The sequence below is a fragment of the Meles meles genome, chromosome 19, assembly GCF_922984935.1.
Source record: "Meles meles chromosome 19, mMelMel3.1 paternal haplotype, whole genome shotgun sequence".
NCBI lineage: Eukaryota > Metazoa > Chordata > Mammalia > Carnivora > Mustelidae > Meles > Meles meles.
The window spans coordinates 55,618,315-55,639,624 of record NC_060084.1 but is presented as its reverse complement, the minus strand read 5'-3'; the positions used below and the strand labels follow the sequence as shown (position 1 = coordinate 55,639,624).

Here is a 21,310-nt window from a genome sequence, read left to right as displayed (position 1 = left end):
ACCCAGTATTCATTTGCTTTTGAAAGAGACATTTGGATTTATAAGGGGAAACTTCATCCGTAAGGTGTCTCCATCTGGGTTCCCGAAAGAGGGAGAAGGTGTCAGTCTCCAGAAGCTGTGACCAGTGGAGAAGGCATGGATGTAAATGTGGTCACAACCACAGCCTTGGTTCTCATGCTTAGGCAAAGGTCACCTCCCAAATGCTTCCCAGTAGGATCACATGTGGGATTTCAAAATTATCATCACTGGTGGCCTCCCCCTCAGATTCTGTCAGTTGGTTTGGGTGGAAACAACAGTGCTTTGTTAATTAAGGGCTCCAGGTGATTCTCAGTGAGGCCAGGGGTAATCCCGAGTGCTTCAGGTGGCTCTTATGAGAATGGAGAGGTGGGTTTGGCTCAAGGAGATGTAACAGGGTCTCTGCTACGTGAGTCTGGAGGGTTGGGTCCATGCAGCACATGGTTCCTATGCTGTAGTGAATTTGTGGGCTCTATTGGAGCAAAGGCCCCCTAGAAGCAGAGAAGGAAAAGTCAGGGATTGGGTTTAGAATAGGAAGTCAGTGTTCCTGAATAGCTCCTGACACAAAGGACGAAGAAGTTGGGACTTCTCTGCATTTCTGGGTCCTGCCTTTGGGCAGACAGTTTCCAGGTGAAGAGGTTCTACTGGTGGCTTTATGGGCATCTTCTCATGATGCAGCTGTGATTTCTCCACAAAAAGCTCGTGAGAAACAAATCTAGAGGACAAGGAGAAAGAATGGCCACTTCTCAGGTAAGCTTGGTGTCCCAGGAGAGTCTGTATCATGCTTTTCTCCTGAAATTGCTTGCATTTAGAAACTGCAAATGTTTCCTCTAGTTCTGATGTTTCTCCCTTATGTTTTCACCTATTTTTAAAACCTTTTCAGAAATGAAACTGAATGCTAGGTCTTCAGAACACTTCTCCCCTATATCCCAGAGACTTGTCTCCTGTGTCTCCAACCTGGGTTCCATCAAGCTATGAAGAGCTGTCAATTTCAATGAAAACCTGCCACTTTTGAAAATATTCCATGGTGACAGATCTAGAGGGAAAGGTGTTGAATCAAAGATTCCTATTGCTGCTGAGGTGTGTTCTTGGGATCTCAGCAAAGGAAAACATTTCTCATTTAGGTCCCATGTGGATGCTTTATCAGCTCTGCATAGCCCAGGAATAAGAAAATTCCCAAATCAACATAATAGATATGAAATCCAGAATATCTTGGAAAGTTCTCAGGGAAAAAGCAGGGAGTGAGTCTTGCTCTTTAGAATGTGAAAAGGATACTCTATTTAAAATATACTAGATGGGTGCCTGCATGGCTCAGTGGGTTAAGTGTCAGACTCTTGATTTCAGAACAGGTCCTGATCTCAGGGTCCTTGAGTGGAGCCCTGTTTTGGCTCCATACTCAGCAGGGAATCTGCTTGAGATTCTCTCTCTGCCTCTTCTTCAGTGCTTCCCCTCTTCTCCCTAAAATATAAATAAATCTTTAAATAAAGTAAAAAATAATAAAATATACTAGCTATTACAGGTCATGGAAACTGGAGTGTCAATGCCTCTGACAGTCAGATGGGGGCCCCAAATACGGATCAAAGATTGGGAGGAAGCCAGTTATGTGGGCATTGAGAAGAATACCTGAGGGAGAACAGAGGAGACATAAATTGACTGAACACCCTGCCAGAGAGCTGCAGGCAGGGCACCAGAGGAGAGGCTGGCTGCCAGGATGCAGTGAGTGGGGCTGTGTTGAAAGGGGGAAGGTGAGGAGTTGTGGGGACTTAAGGCCCTTTATTCCTCACTGTACCTGGTTGTTAGGGCCTATGGTTACCTTGAGGTGGGCCCCCTGTTGGGGCTATCTGGACTCAGTGGGAGGGTCGCTATGGGCACTTTCTCCACTCCTTTACTCAAGCCTCTTGGCCTAAAAGCAGCGTCTACAGTATCTACATGTGATTGAAGTGTATATAAATTCACTGCATTCTCATACTTAGATTTTATTCTGAATTCCTGTTTCCAGACTCTAAGGAAACACCCATGATGGTGTGTCCTTGGGTGTGCCTTAGGCACTGATAGCAATTTGTTTTTATACACCTGATGTGAGCTACTTTTATTGGCTTGGTGCTGTCTGCCAGATTCATCCCTTATAATGTTCATATTTTCCCTCTTATTATTTGTAAGGACCTTAGATGTTCTGAGCCACATGCAGCAACCATCGCCTTCCAGGTGGAAACTTCTTTGTTCTGAGTTTCTCTTGCTTTCTTTTCTTTTTTTTTTTTAATTTTATTTATTTATTTGACAGACAGAGATCACAAGTAGGCAGACAGGGAGACAGAGAGAGAAGAGGAAGCGGGCTTCCTGCTGAGCAGAAAGCCCGATGCGGGATTCGATCCTAGGACCCTGGGACCATGACTTGAGCCAGAAGCAGAGGGTTTAACCCACTGAGTCACCCAGGCACCCGGAGTTTCTTTATTTTTTATTTTTATTATTTTTTTTTTAAAGATTTTATTTATTTATTTGACAGAGAGGGATCACAAGTAGGCAGAGAGGCAGGCAGAGAGAGTGAGAGGGAAGCAGGCTCCCTGCCAAGCAGAGAGCCCGATGCGGGGCTCGATCCCAGGACCCTGAGATCATGACCCGAGCCGAAGGCAGCGGCTTAAACCACTGAGCCACCCAGGTGCCCCTCTTTATTTTTTTTTAACATTTTATTTACATTTTGAGAGAGAGTATGAGAATTAGGGGTGGGAGAGATTAAAAGCCGATTCCCCACTGAGTGGGAGCCCCAGGAAAGTCTCCATCTCAGGATCCTGGGATTTCTACCTGAACCAAAGGCAGACCCTTAACCAACTGAGCCACCTAGGTGCCCCTTGCTTATAGTTTCTGAGGAGGAGAACAAAGTCCTAAGAGGTCTGGATACATTTCCTTCAACATGCAGCCCATTGATAAATACTTGAGACAAGCAGGGTATAGCATTCCTCAAGGAATTCACAACTGCCTCAATGTTAATGATTTGTTGGAGGTGAAAAGCAGCCTTAGCTTGATGGCAGCCAGACCTCCAGGATCCTCTAAGTCCTCTTCAACATATGAAAAACGTTTTGGAACCTTCCTTTATTTCTACTCCCCAAATAGGTGTTGGCCAACATCCTCCAAGCATATGGCCCACTGATAGATATCTGATGGGTCTCCTGACAAGATCCAGGGAGCCTAGACTCTGAATTCCTTAGACACTTCCACCATCCCTCACCCTCTCCCCATTTGAAAGTATGTAATCAGTCACTGCTTACAACCCCAGTGCAGCTCTTTGACCAAAAGGTCCTGACCCGTGCTTTAGTAAGACCACATTTTTTGCACCAATGATATCTCAATAAATGTTTCTTTCATAATTCACTATCAAAACCCAATATTTCACATCAAAAAAATCTCAAGAATTCTTTCTTGACAAATGGCTCATATCGAAAATCCATCAGTTTGCACTGGACAAGGAGGGCTCTCATTTCTGTGTAGTTGGTATATATGAGTTCTGGGTTGGAGATTCTCCTTCATTCAACCCACCATCCCATAGTTTTTCTGCTACTGGACACTCCTATCACAGACTTACTCTTCTATTTACTTCTTTGTGTTTTCAGAAACAAACAAACCAAGAATCACATAATGAACGTTTTTGAGTATCTTAAAATCCTGAGATCTAATACAACACAAATCATAATTTAATCAAATTTTTCAATGAACAGCTATGGTCCAGGATCATTAACTACAATGGCCAAGAAAGAGAATTCTTGAGAGGATATATGGTGCAAGTTAGTAAGTTTATTTTGTTTTTGTAAGATTTTATTTATTTATTTGACAGACAGAGATGACAAGTAGGCAGAGAGGCAGGCAGAGAGAGGAGGAATCAGGCTCCCCGCTGAGCAGAGAGCCTGACATGGGGCTCAATTCCAGGACTATGGGATCATAACCTGAGCAGAAGGCAGAGGCTTAATCCACTGAGCCAACCAGGTGCCCTGAGTAAGGTTTTTAACAGCACTGTGTCAATGGGCAGGAAGAGCTGCACTTAAGCTGCATCAACCTGGTGGTTCTGTACTTAATGTTCACTGGGGAGGGGCTGTGCCGGGAGTATAAGATCACAAATGTTTCTTTGAATCTGTACTTGTAGAACTCCTTTTGCAAGATTCCTTGGGCACTTATTCCACTTGATATTAATATGGGGGCGATATACATGTAGTCCCAAGATCCACTGAGAATGTAGCCATTTGCCCTTAGGTGATGCTTCTGGAACTATGCAGGCAGGGTGCCTGGGTGGCTCAGTGAGTTAAGGGTGTGCCTTTGGCTCGGGTCATGATCTCAGGGTCCTGGGATTGAGCCCACATCAGACTCCTTGGTCCGTGGGGAATCTGCTTCTCCCTCTCCTTCTGCCCTGCTCATGCTCTCTCTCTCTCTCAATAAAATCTTAAAACTACAACAACAGAAAAACTATGCCAGCTGTAGGTCAGCCCTCTGGACTACAAGAGAATATTTTTTTGCTTCTAGCCCTCATAGTAGTCTCTGGAATAAAGAGTTGTTCTCTTTCTGTCATTCAGTGTGTTTGTGTTGATAGTGTAATATAAGACAAGCATCATCATCGGGGCACCTGGTTGGCTCAGTCATTTGGCCTTTGCCTTGGGGTCAGGTCATGATCCTGGGGTCCTGGAATGGAGCCCCGGATCCAGCTCCCTACTCAGTGGAAAGCCTGCTTCTTCCAATGCCCCTGCTTGTGTTCCCTCCCTCGCTGACTCTCTCTTTGTCAAATAAATAAATAAAATCTTTAAAAAATAAAAAGCATCATCATCAGCAAAAAGATTTATAAATGTCATGTCATTGAAACTGTTTCTTAAATTAGGCAGCGTGAAAATTTTCTATTCTATCACTTTTCCTGTGGGTATAAGTACTTTCTAAATATATGGATGTGTGCATGAATGTACAATGGTAGATCAGCGTTGGGTGGATCCTTCTTGTTTTCATCATTCTTCTCAGGTTGGGCACCTTCTATGAACACTGCTTTAGGGTCTCTCTGTATATTGACCTGAGTGCCATTTTAGATCAACTCTAGGTCAGATAACCTTGGTGAAGTTCTGATCCCTTCCATGTTACTGGATGTTTGACAAAATATTCCCATAAAAGTAGAAGAATAACGTTTTCTTCTCTAAGATTGTTATTCTTCATTTCACCTTAATTTATGAACAATTGTTAGATGCTCTCTAGAAACTAGGAAATGGTGAGAAAAGGATTGTTGTTGACTTTCTTGCTATTCCAGTAGAATCCGTCATTGGTATAAAACCTACTCAGAAACACTTGGGTGGCTCAGTCAGTGAACGGTTTGCCTTTGGCTTGGGTCATGGTGCCAGAGTCCTGAGATGGAGCCCTGTGCTGGACTCTCTGCTCAGGAGGGAGTCAGTTTATCCCTCCTCCTCTGCAATCCTCCCCTTACTGCCCACACCCCGGCTCATGCTGTTTCTTGCTCCCTTTCTCTCTTTGTTTGAAATTAAATGAAAAGCAGTAAAAAACAAACAAACAAGAAACAACCATTTCAATTCCAAGTCCTCCAATAATTCATGCCTTGGAGTTCTAGCTCTCATTAAAAAATAGATCTCTTGGGTCATGGGCTATTGCCTCCTTAGAAAGGCAGACTCCCATCCCACCCCAGTATTTCTGAACAGAATCTACATTTTTACAAGATCTCCAATGCACAGATTTAAAATACTAATTCACAATAGAATTTGATAAGTACATTTGTAACCCACTAAAACATCCCACCTAAGAAGTAGACACAACTTATGCTCTATGATAGTAACACAGGACTCAAAACTGTGTATTCCTTTGTTGAGGACTTCATTTGACAAATTATTTTGGATAAACACACAGTATTTATAATGGTTTTGTGGATCCTATGCCATCCTCTTACGTCAAAGTCACAGAATACATTAGAGCATATTACTGGGTTAATAATGATCTTCCTATACAAAGGAGGATGATCTCTGAAGGTAGGACCAGTTTTCCTAATAAAACTGGACTAACATGAGTTCACTGCTTGGTAAGTCACAGGTAGAAACTACAACAGATGGTGTTGTCACGGAATGCAAACACGATTTGCCTCAAAAAAAAAAAAATCACAGCTAATAACTTGCAACATAGGGACTCCTAGAACAAGGGGGAAGGATTTCCTATTATTTGGAATTAGGTGAATATTCAGAAAGTGGAGGCTTATCTTGTGTAGAGCTGGGCATTAGGTGGCACAAGAGCCTCAAGAAAACCTTCTCTTCGTACTTTGTATTTATGTAAATGGGGTTTCTGCACCTTATTCAGTGGAGATTTTCATATTATCATGAGATAAGGGGAACTGTAGATCACTCCAACATTTACTGCTTGGTCCATCTGCTTAGGTGTCATGGGGGTGAAGTTCAAATTGGGCCAGCCCAAGCTCTTTCTCAGGGCAGTATGTGCCCTTAGTTGGATAGTTTCTGTTTTCCTGGGACCAGACCCTGCCCATGGGTGTTTTGAATAAAATGAAGATAAGGTGGAAACAAAAGGGTAAGTAAAATGTGTCACAAAGGTCCGAGGGTACAAGCAGGTAACCAAGAAAGGTTGGATCTTGGGTTTAGAGGTGAACATTAACTCCCTCTCTCATCTTATGGACCATTGTGAACTGTGTCAGTGGCCACTTGGTGACTGTGGTATTTATTGCAGGGACAGCTGACATTCATGGATGTGGCCATAGAATTCTCTGAGGAGGAGTGGGGACGCCTGACCCACACTCAGCGGGAACTGTACAGGGATGTGATGTTGGAGAACTACAGACACTTCCGCTTCCTGGGTGAGGAAGACTCCTTCCAGATTTCCCAAACCCCACTCTGGGTTTTGCTCCTTCCTGTGAAGACTGTTTGTTGGGAGATCCCTGTTTGAATGACTGGAGATCCAGACAGAGTGGGGAATAAGTAGGGGTTTGTAGATGGAGAGAAACATCTTCATGATGTTTTCTTCTCAGCTTTAGCTTCTCCTTCCTCAAGGTAACAGCATCAGTTCTGTAGATTCCTGGCAGTTCCAAACATTGAGTGGCTTAAGTGGTACTGCCCACATCTTCTACACCAATTTTCACTCATTATTGTATCTACTACTTGGAAGTGGAGGTCAGGATGTGAACATTGGCAATCTCTCCTTCCTGTTGTAAAGGGGATTTTGAGCAATAGCTTTTGGGAAACCATTTTCTAGATTCTACAATGTTCTCTCTTCTCTACTGAGCACACCTGTGATTGGAAGCTAGAATCTCCAGTACTACTTGTTTTCTTTTTTTCTAATGAACAGGTCTCATTGGGTCCAAGCCAGACTTGGTGTCCTTTTTGGAACAGAATAAGTTCTGGGATGTGACAAGAAAGACAGTAGCCTTCCACCCAGGTAGGTGGGAAAGAATGAAGCAGATGACAGAGGTGAGATCCAAATGTGAAGGAGGATGATTGACCTTAAACTCTGTGGCTTCCATGGATTTTCTCAAATGGAAATTAGTTCAAGAAGCCCAGAGTTGCTGGTTGATTTTTTACATCCAAAGTTCTGATGGCACATGGACATGTGCTTTATAAGAAGTGAGGGAGATAATTAGTACAATCCCCATATTTAAGAAAAACTTTTGCTCATAAAAGTAATTTGACTTCAGAGAAAAACTAGTCATTAGATTTTTCTTCTGATTTCTTCAGAATATACCTGAATTCATCCAAATACATTTTTTTAAAAGTAGAATCATTGTCAGTATATTTTCCAAAGTTGGTGTTTATATAGAAATGAAAGGATTTTGGTTGCTTGGTTCTATAGAATGAATTATAGCTTTATAGTCTACATAAAAGGAGGTGTATATTAACATGATACATTTTTTAATGTCTTTTAAGTGCTTACTAGTAGAATCTTTCATTAGACTTTCTTATGGTTGATATTAATGAATATTCATTATAATTTTACAGTGAAGGCATGCCAACAATTCCAATGTTTGTTTTTCATGGGGTCACAGTCTGTGTTTGAAAATGCAGTTACATAGTGATTTTCCTTTTAGATAATTCATCTATTTTTTATTGATAATTTTTTATGTTCAATTTGATCTTATTCTGCTTTTGTAATTCCATAATAATATATATCCTTTTGTCTGGGACTTTCCACAACATGATGTAGTCATGCTTTCCTTTTTGCTTGTGTATTTTATTCTAGGGGATGCAAGGGTGGCTTGGTCACTTAAGCATCTGCCTTGGCTTAGGGCATGATCCTAGGGTTCTGGGATTCTAGATTCTACAAGGTTCTCTCTTCTCGACTGAGCACAGCTGTGATTGGAAGCTAGAATCTTGGAAGCTAGAGTCCTAAGTTGGGCTCCTTGATCACCGGGGAGTCCACTTCTCCCTCTGCCAGCTGCTTCCCCTCTTTGTACACACGTGCTCTCTCTCACAAATAAAAAAATAAATCTTTAAAAAGAGACATTAAAAAAACAGTTTAAACTGATATTCTCAATTGCATACAAGATTATTCAACTTATCTCCACCCTGCACCCACTTTGTTACCAGTATCACAAATTCTATCTTTTATAATGTGTACTTTATTATCTGGGTTTATGATTTAAGTGCTTTGACTTAAAAGCATTTTGTAGTGGCACCTGGGTGGCTCAGAGGGTTAAGCCTCTGACTTCAGGTTAGGTCATCATCTCAGGGTCCTGGGATCGAGTTCCCCATTGGGTTCTCTGCTCAGCAGGGAGTCCGTTTCTCCCCCCGCCCCACTTGTCTCTCTGCCTACTTGTGATCTCTCTCTGTATGTCAAATAAATACATAAAATCTGTAAAGAAAACATTTTGTGGCACAAATAAAAACAACTTGTGCTACCTCATTACAACTCTACAGGTTTCTATAATTGGGAAAATATTTATAATTAGCAGAGAGGTTTATATTTTCCTGTGGTCTTAGTTACTGTTTACTTTACTGTTTTACTTTACTGTTAACTAAGTAACTTAGTTACTTAGTTACTGTTTCCCTTTACTTGAGCTAGAAGGGTTTCCTTTAACGTTTCTTGTAGAACAGGAGTAGGAATAAACGTACAGGGTTTTCTATGTGGGAAAGTGTTCGTTTCTACCTTTATGGAAAACAGTTTTCCCAGATAGAGGATTCTTGGTGGATATTTTGATCTTTCAGTGCTTGAATACACTATCTCATGCAGTTCTTCCTACCAGGTCTGCTGTGAATCCCAGTAATAATCTTACTGAGATCTCTTAATTAAGATGAGTTGTTTTTATCACACTGTTTCAAAATTCTCTTTTTTACTGGTGACTTTTCATAGGTTAATTGTAATGTGTCACTGTGTTCATGTCTTGGATTTTATCCTACTTTAATTTTCCTGAGCTTCTTGAATTTGTCTCTTCTTTCCACAAACATGGAAATTACAAGCCCTTAGATCTTCATATAAACCTTCTGCCCCTTTTACTCTCCCCTACCTTTGGGGTCCCCATAACCTGCCTATGGACCACTTGTTGGTGTCCCAAGAGTCCCTACTCTGCCTTTTTCCACATGTTTCTTTTTTTCTCTCAGCAGAAAATTTAAAACCTGGGGTCTTTAGGTTGTTTGAATCTTTCTTCTGTTTGATCAAGTCTGAGTGACCCCTTTGTGTATTTTTAATTTCAGTGATTGTACTTTTCAGCTCCCAACTTTGGTTGATTCTTGTATCTTCTGTGTCTTTGGGTTTACATTTCTGTCATGTATAGTTTTCCTGATGGCATTTAGTTACCCACCTACTTTTCTTCTTCCTCCACGATGATCTTTATGACAGTTATTCGAATTCTTCCTCAGACACTAAGTACTTCTTTATTAATTCAGGGCCAGTTTTAGGACTTATTTCATTCCTCTCAATAGAACATATTTTCTGAATTCTTTGCCTCTGATTCTAAATCAGAATTTTTTTTTAGAGAAAAAACAACTAGATTAATTACATTTTAGCCATGGAAAATGTAGGCATGTGGGTTGCCAACCTCTCCACAATTGAAGATCTCTGTGTATCTTTTGTGTCCCCCAAACTGAAAACCATACCTACTTTTGGATGGAAATAGCCTATTTTTGACCAGAACCCTTACCTAGAACATTAACAGTCCATTATATCATACTTTGCTGGGGTCAGTGGTGTATATTGTACTTTTACAGTAAAGGAAACTTGAGAAAATAAAACATTAAAACAGTCGTAATGAAGGGAAAGTGCATTTACAACACTGCACTGTATTTTTCAAAAAAAGAAAATTGAGGGGCAAGTGGGTGGCTCACTCAGTTGGGTGTCTGCCTTTGGTTCAGGTCATGATCCTGGGGTCCTGAGGTTGAGCCATGTGTTGGGCTCCCTGCTCAGTGGGAAGTCTGCCCCCACCCCCGTCTGCAGCTCCCCCTGCTTGATTTCCCTGTTTCTCACTCTTTGTCACTAGTAATTAGTGGTGACTATTTCTACTTCAAACAGCCTACCCAGTTTTTAGGTTAGATGTCCCTATGTTGTTTCACAGCCCATGCTCTCCTTATGCTCCTGACCTAAGTGAAAAGCGGGTTTTTATCAGTTGTAAAAGCTGATAAAATTAAGTTGGGTACCGTGTTATGCTTACATTTAAAATTGGATTGATTGAAGGATAGGGACGGCTGGGTGACTTAGTTAAGCATCTGCCTTTGCTCAGAACATGATGGTCCTGGGACGGAGCTCCATAACGGGCTCCCTGCTCAGCCAGGTATGTCTCTCTCCCTCTGCCTGCTGTTCCCCGTGATTGTACACACACTTTCTACAACAAATAAGTGAATGGAATCTTAAAAAAAAAAAGGATAATAATTCATTATTCAGTATGTGTCATCTTATGTTATGATCAGCTATACCATGAAAAGGCTGCTGTGTACGTGTAGGAAAGAAGACACATATTTTGTGTTATGTACACAGTGAGTAGGTAGATGCTCAGGTCTTATAAAATAGCTCAGATACCCTAGATATACTCTGGTTTTTCCATTTCTTCTCTCTGGTGTTGTCTGCCCCCAGGCATTGCACTTATTCTTGCCCTTTCCTTGCCCCAGGATACCTGCCTTACCACTAGGCATCAATCCATATCCCTTGCAGCAAAGGAAACTGTCAGTCTGATAGGACTTAGGGAATATGATCTGAAGTCTTTCTGTTTTCCTTCAGGGAACGCCATTTTCCCCAAGGTAGTACTCCCTCCGTGCCATTGAACACTACTATTCTATGGGCCAGTGTAATATATAAATGTCACACTCATGGATGTAGATATTTGAGAATGTCTCTTGAACTTCATCACAGCATCTGGTACAGAGGCGATCACAATTTGTCCTGAAACTAGCTGTTTCTTTCTTTCCTTTTCTTTTTTAGATTGTTAAAAATGATTTTATTTATTTATTTGACAGACAGAGATCACAAGTAGGCAAAGCAGCAGGCAGAGAGAGAGGGAGAAGCAGGCTCCCTGCTGAGCAGTGAGCCCGATGCGGGGCTCGATCCCAGGACCCTAAGATCATGACCTGAGCCAAAGGCAGACGCTTAACCCACTGAGCCACCCAGATGCCCCCAAACTAGTTGTTTCAAAAAAGCCCAAGAATTAATAATATCCTTAATCTTAATACCCAGGGATTTTATGCTACGTGTAAATGCACAGCTGATGAACAGCTACTTAGACCTGCAATTATTCATGGTCTTAGGAGAAAAGTGATTGAATACAGATTTAGAGTGAAAATGTTATATCCAATCCCTTTAAAATTTGTAACCTATGTTAATGTCTTGTATACAATTCTTGACTTATTTGAAAAATATTTAAATAATTTCCAATACATATTTTTAGGAGTTATTTATTTAATTTAGAGAAAGTACAAGGGAGTGTGGCAGGGTGGGGCAGACTGAGAGGGAGAGAGAATCCCAAGCCAACTTCCTGCTGAGCTTAAAGTCTGACCCAGGGCTCCATAATATTATGTGGGGATCATGACCTGATCTGAAACAAAGAGTTCATGGCTTACCCGATTAGCACCCTGGAGCTACACTTTATTATTATTATTATTTTAAAATATTTAATATTTATTTTAGAGAGAGGGAGAGAGTAGGGTAAAGGGCAGAGAGAATGGGATTTCTGAAGCTGACTACCTGCTAAGCAGAGAGCCCAATGCAGGGCTCCACCCCAGGACCCTGACATCATGACCTGAGCTGAAACCACTTAACCAACTAAACCACCCAGGTACCCCTGTTCCAAATCACTTAAATTTGGATTGCTTTCATTCAAGAATGTGAACTAAAGGGCATCTGGGGTCATCTCAGGAAGCTCAGGCAAGTATATTTGGGGTGGGAGCTCAGTGAAGGTATAGAGTTTGGAAGAGAGAGATGAAAGAAGTGAAGACTCTGTCAGAGTCAGATACATTAATGAATAAAGAAAATGTGTGTTGTGTATTTTGTGTGTCTTTGTGTCCCAACACTAACATGACCACAGGCATAGAGGGTTTGTAAGACTGACTTATCTGTAGATAATTCAGGGATGACCTGTGACTTAGTTCTTGTAGAGGCTGTCCATATTACCCTGTATTAGAATCCATCGGAGCACCTGGAAATCTTGGATTGTTGTACCTATCCCCATATTACCATATCAGTAGTTCTTAATTTTCTTGTCCTCTAATTTGTCATTTCAACTTTCATAGTTAGTTTTTTTTTTTATTGTTCTTTGGAACTTTTTCTTACACCAAGACCACAGAGATAGAATCCTTTTAGTTTCTGTAAGCACATCATTATCCTTCAAATTTCAATCAGAAGTGTATTAAAAAGTCAATGTATTGTGGGATTTCTGTAGTAACTGAAGTTTTCTATTCTTTTTTTATGCCCCCAACATAGCTAACAGGTTGAAATGTATTCTGAAAATGTTGTGCTTTCTTTTCATTTCATACAGAAGTCATTTCTTGATATGGATTCACATTGCCACAGTCTTGGAGTCAACTTCTCTGTGATTTGTCCCCATCTTTTCCTGCCTCTAGTCCTGTTTAGCAATCACACAGGACCACACAACCCATGTCCGTTGGGATGTCAAAAACCTTCCATGGGCCACTCGACTCAGATGAATGATCATTCCTCTTCCCACAGTAGAGTGGCCTCTGGGGCTTGGCAATAGCAACAGTCTTCATGTTACAGGCTGTAGCTGGAATCTGGGCAACCTGATGGGTGTTTTATCATTATGTCTTTTATCATTATGTCTTTATTTCACTGGAGGTAGGTGAAGTTATACAGATTTATTGCCAAACACATGAGTATAGTCAATAGGTTTGTCTGGGATAGAGCTGAGAGGGTACGCTCGTGCCCCTGGAGAGAAGGCAGGCAGACAACCTGGGGGCAGGCAACATGGAAACAACCATCTGAAGGATGGCACAGAGTGGAAGATTATTCAGTAGTCTAGAAGCCCTATCCTGAGATGAAACTTTCAGTGAGTTGTGTTTTCAAGAACACAGAAGTTGGATGGCACCATTTCCCTCTCCCGCCCTATAGCATAAACGTAGAACCTCACTCAGCAGGGACACCGGCTGTCTGCTTTTCTTTCTTTCTTTTTTTTTAAAGATTTATTTATTTGACAGATAGGGATCACAAGTAGGCAGAGAGGCAGGCAGAGAGAGAGAGAGGAGGAAGCAGGCTCCGCGCTAAGCAGAGAGCCCAACGCAGGGCTCGATCCCAGGACCCTGGGACCATGACCTGAGCTGAAGGCAGAGGCTTTAACCCACTGAGCCACCCAGGCACCCCTGCTTTTCTTGCACCAAGGCCCACCTCCCTGTGTTCTGGTGGGACTGCCCTTCTCAGTGAGGCTTGCCTCAGGACCACTAAGGTGGGCCCCTACCCACACCACATCTGCTGAGCAGAGACTTCTGTAGGGCCTCAGCTCTGGTGGTGTTGATGTCAGGTCTCCTATCACAAGTAGACCAGAGCTCACCTAGTCACACTGAGGCTAGGGTCCAAAGATTTCCCACAGCAAGCAAGGAGAGCCTCTGCAGAACCCTGGCCTGAAGGATATAAGAGGACACATCAGTGGCTTTTCCAAATACAGAAGAAGTACCAAGATGAAAAAATTTATCTTACATGAAATGAGATATGGCCATGGCTAGAGATCTAAGGGAAACAGAAATGAGTAACTTGCATGATGGAGAATTTAAGGCAGCAATCTTGGGGATATTCCCAGGGATGAGAAAAGAATAATGAGAACCTTAACATAGAGAGCAGAATTAAAAAAAAAAAATGGGGGCATGTGGATAGCTCACTCCATTAAACATCTGACTCTTGGTTTGGTTCAGGTAGTGATCTCAGGATCCTGAGATCTAGCCCCAAGTTAAGCTCCTCATTCACTGATGTGTCTGCTTGGTATTCTCCCTTCCTCTCCCCTCTTGTAGCTCTTGTAGCTCCTACTCATGCTCTTTCTTTCTCTCTCTCTATGTCTCAAATAAATAAATCTTTAAAAAACAATCAAAGAGATTAACAATGCAATCAATCAGTTTGGAAACAAACTTGATGCAATGAACAGGAGGTAGGAAGAAATAGAGGAACAACTTTCTGACCTAGAGGACAATGAATGAATGAATGAATGAATGATAATGAATCTGAATCAAAGAGAGATGTATCGTCTCCCTCAAGATTTCATTTAGGGAACAGAGTGATACTCCATCAAATATAGTATCATTCTTGGGCTTCTCTGTGCTGGGACAGTTTTGTTTCCAAATTAAACTGTTATTCTGGTCTAAGAAGATTCCCAATTTCTTTAGTATATGGTTGATAATTCAGTCTTAGTAATTTGTGCATTTTTATGAATTATCTGGGTATTTTTTTTCTAAGTTAACTGATTAGTATGTAATTGTTGATCTAATTAAAGCATTGCCAGTTTTGTTTATTATTTTGGTTAACAAGGACATTATACCCCTGAAACAAAGAATACATTATATGGTAATAAAAAAGAAATAAATTTTTTAAAAAACCAACAAAAAGAAAAAACAATAAAAAATGAGCATTATATTCAATATATTGTTATTCTATATTCTGATCTATTATATTTATTTCACATTTTTGTTATTTTCTTTCTCTACTAAATTTCAGTAGTTTTTTTCTGAAAGGAAAACTAATTTTCAGTAGTTTTTCCCTTCTTTTCTTTTACTTTTTAAAAGACTTGATTTATTTGACAGAGATCACAAGTAGGCAGAGAGAGGCAGGCAGAGAGAGAGAGGGAAGCAGGCTCCCCACTGAGCAGAGAGCCTGATGTAGGGCTTGATCCCAGGACCCTGGGATCATGACCTAAACTGAAGTCAGAGGCTTTAACCCTCTGAGCCACCGAGGTGCCCCCCAACTTTTTTCTTTACTCAACTATGTAGAGCATAAAATCCTTGAAAATGGAAAGTGTTGTGGAAAAAAAGATTAGCAAAATAAACAATACAAACAATGACAAAACAGGGGAAAATGAAGTTAGAATTCTTAAGGGCTTTCTATAGATCACATCATCTGTGGACACAGATAATCTTACTTTATCTTTGTTCAATTTGGATTCTTTTTATGTATTTTTTCTACCTTAATTGTTCTGACTAGAATATCTGGTACTATGCTCAAAGGCAGTGTTGTATTCCCTTCATCCCATTGTTTCTGATCTTAGAAGAGAAGCTTGCAGTCTATCCCTACTTACTGAGTGTTTATATTTTTAAAAATTTTTATTTATTTTTAAAAGATTTTATTTATTTATTTGACAGATAGAAACACAACCAGAGAGAGAATACAACCAGGGGGGAGTGGGAGAGGGAGAAGCAGGCTTCCTGCTGAGGAGGGAGAAGCAGGCTTCCTGCTGAACAGGGAGCCTGATGCTTGGCTCAAATCCAGGACCCTGGGATCATGACCTGAGCTGAAGGCAGCCACTTAATGACTGAGCCACCCAGGCACTTTTATTGAGTATTTTTAATCATGATATGTCCAATATGCTCATACTTGTGTTCTGTCTCAATTAATATGATCATGTCTTTTTTGATCTTCATTCTGTCATTGTGGAGTCTTCAATTTATAGTTCTCCATACTGGAACATCCTTAATTCCAGGAAGATTTTTCACTTGATGATGTTGCCCAATGGCAAAATCTGCTTTTGACTTAGTTTGTTCTATTTTATTGTGGACTTCGCATGAATATTCCTCACAGGTAGTAGTTTGTAGATGTAGACTTCTTTAGCTATAGTGTCTTCTCCTGGCTCAGATAACCTGGTAATGCTGGTGCCCTAGAGAGCATGTTTGGCTGATCTCTCTCATCTTCACTCCTGAGAAATGCTTGGGGAGATTTGAAGTCCTTTGTCATTAAGTGTCTGTTTGAATTCTCCAGTGAATTCATCTAGCCCAGGACTTTTCCTTGTTGGGAGTTTCTTCATTACTCTTTCAGTGTGCTTAGTAGTTGTTGATAAGTTGTAATTTTAAAATATTTCTTCATGATGGTTATACCTTTTTTGAAATTTATTGTTGTCTTTTGGTTTCACTTTCTTGGCACATGATTATACATTGCCTCCTTTTATAATTACTTTTATTTCTATGGTATTGGTTCTACTGTGTCTGCTTTTACTTCTCCACTTCTCCTTTTAGGTGGTCTTTTCTCATTTATTTGCTCTTGATTTAGTTAATGAGCTGTCAATTTTCTTGATCTTTTCTGACATCCAACTCTTCCTATTGTGGATATGTTCCTATTTTTACTGTATTCTATTGGGTTCATTTCAGTTTTATGTTTAAGAATCCATCCTTCCACAATTTTATTCTCATATGACACCTTTGCTGATTATTTGCGATATAGGACAATGATGTTTGCTATAAGATGACAATACCACAGAATTATCTATTAGGTTATGTGGTCTGTATGTTGTGTGCAAAGTTCTGTATCCATGGAGGAATGAAGTCCTCATGATTCCTTCTCGGCCATCTTCCTGACATTCTTTAATTGACTTGAAGCTTGTACATTAGAAGACATTTGTATATTCATCTGAGTGTGATAAGTAGAATGATTTTACTTTTCTCTTATTTGATATCTTTTGGAAAAGTTTTCAGTTAGCAATAATTGTGCCTCGGATAAACCTCATTGGCTAGGATACTGCCAGTGTGCAAAGCTTCTCTTATTTGATATTTTTCAGCTGTATCTTCACATGACACTCAAAGCTGCCTGCAGAAGCCAAGCATAGAAGCTTCTTTCCAAAAAGTGTCAATGGGTAGATACAAAAAGAGTGCTGTTGAAAATGTATACTTAATGACATCCTGGGACAATGATGGGGAGAGTGAAGGGCATCAAAGATACCATGAAGGACATAGCCATTTGGAGATAACTGCCCTTGATAAGAATCAAAATGACCAGAATAGTGAAGGGTATAAAAGATCATGGAAAACCTTACTTTTTAAGTCAACTGTTTCTGCAAAGCAGTGTGTTTCTGTCAGCAAAAGCTCCAATCAGATATTCAAACATACATATGGAGAGAAACCTTTCCAATATAAAGAATGTAGCAAAACCTTTAAATTCAGCTCAACCCTATTTCAGCATCACAGAAATCATACTGTAGAGAAACCATGCAAATGTGAGGAATTTAGTAAAACCTTTAAGGACTGCTCATCACTAACTGGACACAGGCAAATCCGTACTGGAGAGAAACTCTACAAATGTAAGGAATGTGGCAAAGATTTTAAATGTCACACAGCATTTACTCGACATCACAAAATTCATACTGGAGAGAAACCTTACAATTGTAAAGAATGTGGCAAGGCCTTTAACCAGCACTCAGCCCTTACTCAACATCAAAGAATTCATACTGGAGAGAAACCTTACCAATGTCCAGAATGTGGCAAGGCCTTTAACAGGCACTCAACTCTTATTCAACATCACAGAATTCATACTGGACAGAGACCTTACAAATGTCCAGAATGTGGCAAGGCCTTTAAGAGGCAATCAACCCTTATTCAACATCACAGAATTCATGCTGGCGAGAAACCTTACCAATGTCCAGAATGTGGCAAGGCCTTTAACCAGCACTCAACCCTTACTCAACATCAAAGAATTCATACTGGAGAGAAACCTTACCAATGTCCAGAATGTGGCAAGGCCTTTAACCAGCACTCAACCCTTACTCAACATCAAAGAATTCATACTGGAGAGAAACCTTACCAATGTCCAGAATGTGGCAAGGCCTATAGCCAGCACTCAACCCTTATTCAACATCACAGAATTCATACTGGACAGAGACCTTACAAATGTCCAGAATGTGGCAAGGCCTTTAAGAGGCAATCAACCCTTATTCAACATCACAGAATTCATACTGGAGAGAAACCTTTCCAATGTCCAGAATGTGGCAAGGCCTTTAACAGGAACTCAACCCTTATTCAACATCACAGAATTCATACTGGACAGAGACCTTACCAATGTCCAGAATGTGGCAAGGCCTTTAAGAGGCAATCAACCCTTATTCAACATCACAGAATTCATACTGGAGAGAAACCTTTCCAATGTCCAGAATGTGACAAGGCCTTTAACCAGCACTCACACCTGACTCAACATCACAGAATTCACAGTGGAGAAAAACCTTACAAATGTCCAGAATGTGGCAAGGCCTTTACCCAGTGCTCAGCCCTTACTCAACATCACAGAATTCATGCTGGCGAGAAACCTTACCAATGTCCAGAATGCGGCAAGGCCTTTAACAGGCACTCAAGCTTTATTCAGCATAACAGAATTCATACTGGAGAGAAACCTTACCAATGTTCAGAATGTGACAAGGCCTTTAAACAGCACTCAGCCCTTACTCATCATCACAGAATTCATACTGGAGAGAAACCTCAGAATTGTAAATAATGTGGCAAGACCTTTAGATTGTTCTCAACACTTACTCATCACAGAATTGATCATGGAATTGCACATAAATATAAAGAAATTGGAAAGACTTTTCAACAGCACTCATACCTTAGTAACCATAATAGAATTCATACTGGATGGAAACCTTACAAATGTAAAGCATGTGGAACAAATGCTTAAGGATGGCTCTACCATACACCACATCAGAGATTTCATATTGGAGAGTAACTATGCAAATATAAAGAATGTGACTTACCTCTCTCTCCCTGGATCACACAACTTAACGTCATCGTTATCATAGGAAGAAAACTGGAAAAATGTGAAAAAAGTGGTCAAATCTTTAACTGGAATTCAATCTGTACTCAATGTCAAAAAATGCAAACCCTAGGAACATAATGAATGTGGAAAGGACTTCTTTTTATTATGTACTTAAGCAAATACCAGAGAGGACATTAAAGTAAGTAGATGAAATATACCAGTGTTTAGAAAACTATTTAATTGATCATCAGATGTCAATTACATTTGACAGATAGCAAGTAGAAAGCCATGCATCAGTCACTCCATTCAGACAGTTCTCTGTACCAAAACAGTTATTCCAAGGAAAAAGACAAAGTTAAAGGAAATAGATGTTGTTAAATGCAAGAGATTTAATGGGTGGACTTTTACATAGATATAGTTAATTTCAAGGTGCTTTTTCATTACATTGAACCTATTTGAGATTTTTGACTAATAATAATGTACCTAATTCTCAAACCACTTCAGAAAATTTATTTATTCTGACTGTGTTTGTGTGTGAAACCATGTGGCTGATTGTAGGACTATCAAAGATATTCAATGCCCTTCTGCATTAGATGGGACTCACGCACCCCTAATTTTCCAATGGAGATGAAAGACAGGATAATATGCAACAAATGAAGAAAATCTCAATGGAGATGCTGTTTATGGTTATACTATTGATGTAAGTTACCATGAGATAGGTGTTCAGATCATGATTGTTATCCATTTATTAAAACTAAAGAACTTCCTCGAACTAGAAATACAAGGTTTTACTAATTGTTCTTTACAGAAAAAGAGGTGGCAGTCCAGTTCAGTGTGAACATATCTTTGTAATAGTGATCTTTAGAGAGTAGGAGTTGATGTGGTTGAAATGCAGAAATCCTCACAGATAACAAAAAGAGCATAGCTCACTCTTCCCTACAATGCCATATCATTGGACACACACATTTGTTAATGATTCTCAGGCCTGAAATATATGGTAACCACTACTCCACATCATGATACCAGCATTTGAGTGCTTTTTAATGCTTGCATCTTGTATTTTGAACAGGGATAATAGAGTGGATTTGAAATGCATAACATAGTCTGTGTACTTAATATATTTTAATTAATAAACATAACGGTTTTTACCATCTAAATATGGGTGTGTAATGAATGATGTGTTATCCCACCACCAATGTGATACTATCTCACTCTATTGAAGGTTGTAGAGAACTGATGGTATCTATCCCCTACTTGGTAATGGAGTGTAATAATATTCCTAGGAATCCATTCTCTCAGTTCCTTAAGTTAAAATCATGTGTGATTCCCCCCTCCAGTTTACCTATTGTATCATTTTCTCCTCTTTATGAATACTGTGTTATTATTGTTGATATGTTACAGATTATATGGAGGTATGGATGACCTTGTCGTTCACATACTCCATGATACGGCTATTTGTCATCTCCTGTGTGTAACCAGTGGTTTTCCCGGAGCCTTGAACTGACACCTACCCTTCTCACTAGTGTGTTCCCTAGACAACACGCTGCAGAATCACAAAGCAATGTAACTTCTGATATGACGACAAGCCACCCTTGTGAGCAGCCATCTCCTTTCTCCCAAGGCTTCTGCCTCCCATGTCCCTTAGTGAAGATTTCTGCAGAGCTTACCTAAAGCTGTTTTAGTTTCAATGGCCTAGTCTGACTCACTGCTCAAACTCTAAAGCATTGAATCATGGCCCCTAGTAAAGGTATGTTACACCCAGCTGTTGTTTTGATGTGTCTATGAAGTACATATGCGCATATGACCTTGATGTGTGTGTAATAGATATGCCAGAAGTAGAAGAGACCTATTCTAAATGGAGTGATATTGTAGCTCAGGTAAGAGATATAAAATATTATAACATGATGAATTAGCATGTGCAGAACAGTGGTTTGCGGTGAACAACAGACCGAGCATTAGAAGAATAATTTCTCCTTATTTTATTTCCTAGTTATTTCCAAATCTCCAGTTGTATTTTTCCTCATTTTTGTTTCTAGTTCCATGGGCACCACAACCATTCTTTTTTGCCTGAATTGTGGCAAGGGTGTTCTCACTAAACAATTGATATCAGAGAGACGGACAGGCAAAGGGCATTGATTCAGATATTTAGGCCTGGATGTGGGATGTGAATCTAGTCAAATTTGATGAAGGC

The 21,310-nt window shown here is 40.2% G+C and overlaps 1 protein-coding gene and 1 non-coding gene across 2 annotated transcripts; one reads left to right on the top strand and one right to left on the bottom strand.

Annotated features, from left to right (window-relative positions):
• Positions 1 to 6,729: 6,729 nt before the first annotated feature.
• On the top strand, positions 6,730 to 18,861 carry LOC123930604 (zinc finger protein OZF-like). The gene is made up of 4 exons (XM_045986807.1): positions 6,730 to 6,841; positions 7,330 to 7,419; positions 17,159 to 18,198; positions 18,451 to 18,861. The coding sequence occupies exons 1-4, from the start codon at positions 6,730 to 6,732 to the stop codon at positions 18,859 to 18,861; spliced, it is 1,653 nt and encodes a 550-aa protein (XP_045842763.1).
• Positions 16,995 to 17,136, bottom strand: LOC123931991. The gene has a single exon (XR_006816383.1). It is a non-coding gene; the product is annotated as a U4 spliceosomal RNA (small nuclear RNA).
• Positions 18,862 to 21,310: the final 2,449 nt, after the last annotated feature.

Excerpts from the sequence above, each read along its gene's own strand:
- LOC123930604 (XM_045986807.1), top strand. The coding sequence starts at position 6,730 with ATGGATGTGGCCATAGAATTCTCTGAGGAGGAGTGGGGACGCCTGACC. Across the intron at positions 6,842-7,329 it reads CAGACACTTCCGCTTCCTGG|GTCTCATTGGGTCCAAGCCA; the intron begins GTGAGGAAGACT and ends TCTAATGAACAG. Across the intron at positions 7,420-17,158 it reads GACAGTAGCCTTCCACCCAG|CTGTATCTTCACATGACACT; the intron begins GTAGGTGGGAAA and ends GATATTTTTCAG.